This window comes from Haplochromis burtoni, unplaced genomic scaffold, assembly GCF_018398535.1.
Source record: "Haplochromis burtoni strain Fernald_Lab_line unplaced genomic scaffold, NCSU_Asbu1 Contig_9, whole genome shotgun sequence".
NCBI lineage: Eukaryota > Metazoa > Chordata > Actinopteri > Cichliformes > Cichlidae > Haplochromis > Haplochromis burtoni.
The window spans coordinates 2821815-2825537 of NW_024582370.1; the positions used below are offsets into that span (position 1 = coordinate 2821815).

Below are 3723 nucleotides of genomic sequence, written 5' to 3' on the forward strand. Positions count from 1 at the left end.
GAGTATTTCAGAAACTGCTGGGATTTTCCTCAGCAGCTCGACGCCAGAGAAGAACTGACACATTGTAGAAATGCAGCATTAACTTAAATTATGACTTGTTAAAATGCAGGTTTACAGAAGAGGATCTATAAAAGTTGAATTTTAAAGAAAATGGACTACAGTGGTAAAAGACCACCCTGGGTACCATTCCTGTCAGCTAAGAACAAGAAACTGAGGCTACAATTCACACAGGGTCACTGACATTAAGTTAACAATAGATGATGGGAAAAATGTTTCCTGGTCTGATAAGTCTCGATTTCTGCTGCAACATTCAGACCGTAGGGCCAGAATTTGGCGTAAACAACATGAAAACATGAATCCATCCTGCTTTGTATCAACAGTTCAGAATGTGGTCGTGTGCTGGCCTTTAGTGCAAACAGAGCCGCTGCAGTCTTAGTCTCACAGTCACAGCTCTCAATCCAACAGAGCACCTTTGGGATGTGGTTGAATGGAAAAACATACATCATGGATGTGCAGCCTACAAATCTGTAGCAACTGTGTGATGTTATCACATCAATATGGACCATAATCTCAGAGGAGTGGTTATAGATAATGCTGTTTTGTAATACTGTTGTGACAGTTGCACTGTGATCTAGTCGCACAGGAAGAATATTTTCTACTGAACATTGGCGTCACATCAAAGACAGCACACCGACTCCACCTTCAGCCCCCGATCAGCACTAATAGTAAAAGGAACAAACCTGCTCAAAGGGACTCTTATTCTCAATACCCTTGGCTCCAACAAACACCCAGCTGTCTCTAAAGGCCAAATCCTTCACAGCTGTGCTCCCGAGCTCCTCAAAAAGCCGTCGAGACTCTTCATTCAGCCTGACATAGTGAAAAATACAAACAAAAAACCAAAGACAACAAACAAGTTTAGAGGGTTTTTTTAAACATGCTCTCTGCACAATTTTATTTCAAGGAAACCACAAAGTTACAAACACCATTTGCTTAATAAGGAAGATATTGTGGTCTCTGCAATAAATTCTCATCATGAACACTTTAATAACCATCATCCAAGACATCAAGAATTAATTGAATCAGTCTAAATTAATTCAGTTCTACACTTTGTAAATCTAATTTAAATCGAATCATGAAGTCGGTGTTCACATGTAGCACCCCCGATAAATCTTAAAGGTGAAAGACTTTTGTGTCAAGCCTGCCATTCACTGTCACATTATCATATATTCTTCCTTGCACTGCTCAGTGACTGTTTAACTTGTTAGGCTTCCCAGATAAATGCATTCAAATTTATTTTATAGCAGAAATTAAATACATGAAAATGTGACAGCACATGAGGCAAAATCCTCTTTGTTTTACTCTACTAGATATTTATAACACAATACTTCATAATATGAACTATTCCCAGGTTTCTATTAAAATTGGCTAATGTGAAAGGGGAGGAACTGGGAGCACAACACAAATCCTTACTTTGTAGCTGCATCATCAAAGGAGGCCACAAACACAAGTGTTCCCTCATGAAGAGGCCGGAGAAACTTCAACAGGTCAGAAACATCTGAAAATGAGCATCAAATGAGATCTGAAGTGCAGTTTATGGGTTGTTACTGCCAAAGTGTATGGACTACAGGACTACAGGATATTAAACATTAATGTCTGGTTTTTATTACCTCCTGCCCACATATCAAAGGTTTTCGTCTCCAAAAGCTCGCCAGTCACCCCTGGAGCAAAGATACATCAGTAAAATGTTAAAACAGCACCATAAAAAGGAGCTAAAAAACAAAAACAATATAGTCTGCTAAAACGTGAAGAATAAGAGTCTTACCATTCACCAAGGCTATGTTTAGTCCCCTGCCAACATTGTTCTTCACACTGCTCACTAACCTGTTAGACAAAACCACAAGGCTTATACATAGCTATTTAAACTCTTATTCACACTATGTAACACTTATATGGGCCAAGACAACAGGCAAAACGGTGAGAGGGACCAGCAGAAAGAAACAATACTTGCATTCAGCTCCCCAGACAGGCTTGAAGGCCTGGTTATGACAGCACAGAGGAAAAAAACAGAACAGTGTGAAAACAAAACAAAACAAAAAAAAGGGGGAAAAGGAGGGACTAAGGAGAGACAAAGACATAGATGAAGAACCAGAAATAATTAACATTGAATCTCACATCTTGTCCTCTAGGCAGATTTTAGGGCCAATGACGTTGGCAGCACCAGACACCAGACGGAAAGCCAGATGTTTTGGAGGACAAGGGGCTGAAAGTCCACATTTATATTTTCGTGGGTGGGGTTCTGTTAAAAAACATGTTGATCATAAGAAGGAAGATAAGAATGCAACTTTGTGAAAGTATTAATTAATGAGTAAGGTTATGCTGTACAGTTTGCTTACCTGGTGTTGCTTCTTCATTCGTACCTGAAAAAAAGCAAGCAAACAAAAAACAACTGATTTCTTGATTAAACTTACCAATGTTATATTCAGAAAATCCAGCCATCAAACATGCATCAACTTTAAACCAACACACATAACTTGTCTGTAGCTCCGTCACTAACACATTAAAAACTGATTGCAGTTTAACAACTGCTTGTTTTGACCAGTTAGCAATACAAACACAAAAGATTTAACTGCATAAAACACACCTAACAATCCAACGTGTAAAGTCATATTTTCTTCCATGTTTGGTAAATTTTATTTGCTTGTCAGTTAACTTGTTTCCGCTTGGTTCCTCTTACCGCTGAAGAAATGCAGCACAGAGGACGCACTCTCCCCTCCAAATAAGGTGTTTGCCAGCAGCCAGGTGAAACCCACCAGCAGCACCACAGCCACAGCTCGCAGGGGGCCTGTCACAATGATCAGGACACATCAGCTCAGGCCAGAAACATATGGGTTTATCAATAAATCCCCATTGAAAACATCAACCCACCTGTTAATCTCATGCTTCACTCTTTCATAGACCTGGGGAGAAGAAAAGCATTGACATTAGAGTGGCTTAAGTAGTTTAACAAGACAGGAGACTTTTTAGTAAAACGTTCTTATTTAAAATACCATTTCCCAGCTTCTAGTTATACCAAATATTATAGTCTTTGCCTGTAGTCTACCTTTAGTTTTAAAAGATGATAAAATCTGAAAGAAACACAGTCATGAATAAAAAATGTAATTATTTTAAATTATTTAAAAGGGTATTTTTCCTCTGTGTGACGTTTCTCTTCCTAGCTTTATGTTTTTATTTATTAATTTTTTTTACAGTGGCCCTGCAAAATGGCTCTGCAGAGATGACGTTTAAAGGTTTTAAAATGAACCCAAACAATCTCAGAGACGAGACACTGAAGAATGAACCCTTAGCGATGTTGTCAATTACATTTCTACTAGAATTAGAACCGGAAAAGTTCACTTGTTTACCTTTACAAGCGAGGATCGCCTTGTTTTGCCGCCTTTGCCCGGCTGTAACGAACAGTAACGAGGAGCTGTTGCTCTTGTCACCCTGGACTTTTTGCTATTTCCTGCGCTGTTTCCTCATTGAGTCGTCCCTGACATAAATACGCTTTCAGTAAGAAGACAGGCTGAAGTTGGTATCCTCTTTCGACGAACATGGAAAAAGACCTGGTTTAATTTAGCCCATTTGTCTTCCGGATATAACCTACAGCCCACCCCGAGCCTTTTCCACGGACCTCAACCCGTCAGTACAGAGTCTGCGTGAAGTGGCTCACGTGACCAAAAAAAA

The 3723-nt window shown here is 39.4% G+C and overlaps 1 protein-coding gene across 1 annotated transcript in view; it reads right to left on the reverse strand.

Annotated features, from left to right (window-relative positions):
* fam3a (FAM3 metabolism regulating signaling molecule A) overlaps window positions 1-3723 on the reverse strand; it is a 6015-nt gene extending 2292 nt beyond the window's left edge. The window contains exons 1-9 of the mRNA XM_005914791.3: window positions 3402-3723; window positions 2926-2957; window positions 2735-2842; window positions 2394-2417; window positions 2173-2296; window positions 1823-1881; window positions 1668-1718; window positions 1471-1555; window positions 741-867 (exon numbers count right to left, since the gene is read on the reverse strand). Coding sequence (XP_005914853.1) covers window positions 741-867; window positions 1471-1555; window positions 1668-1718; window positions 1823-1881; window positions 2173-2296; window positions 2394-2417; window positions 2735-2842; window positions 2926-2938 — 591 coding nt within the window. The 5' untranslated portion in view covers window positions 2939-2957; window positions 3402-3723. The remainder of the gene's footprint in view (window positions 1-740; window positions 868-1470; window positions 1556-1667; window positions 1719-1822; window positions 1882-2172; window positions 2297-2393; window positions 2418-2734; window positions 2843-2925; window positions 2958-3401) is intronic.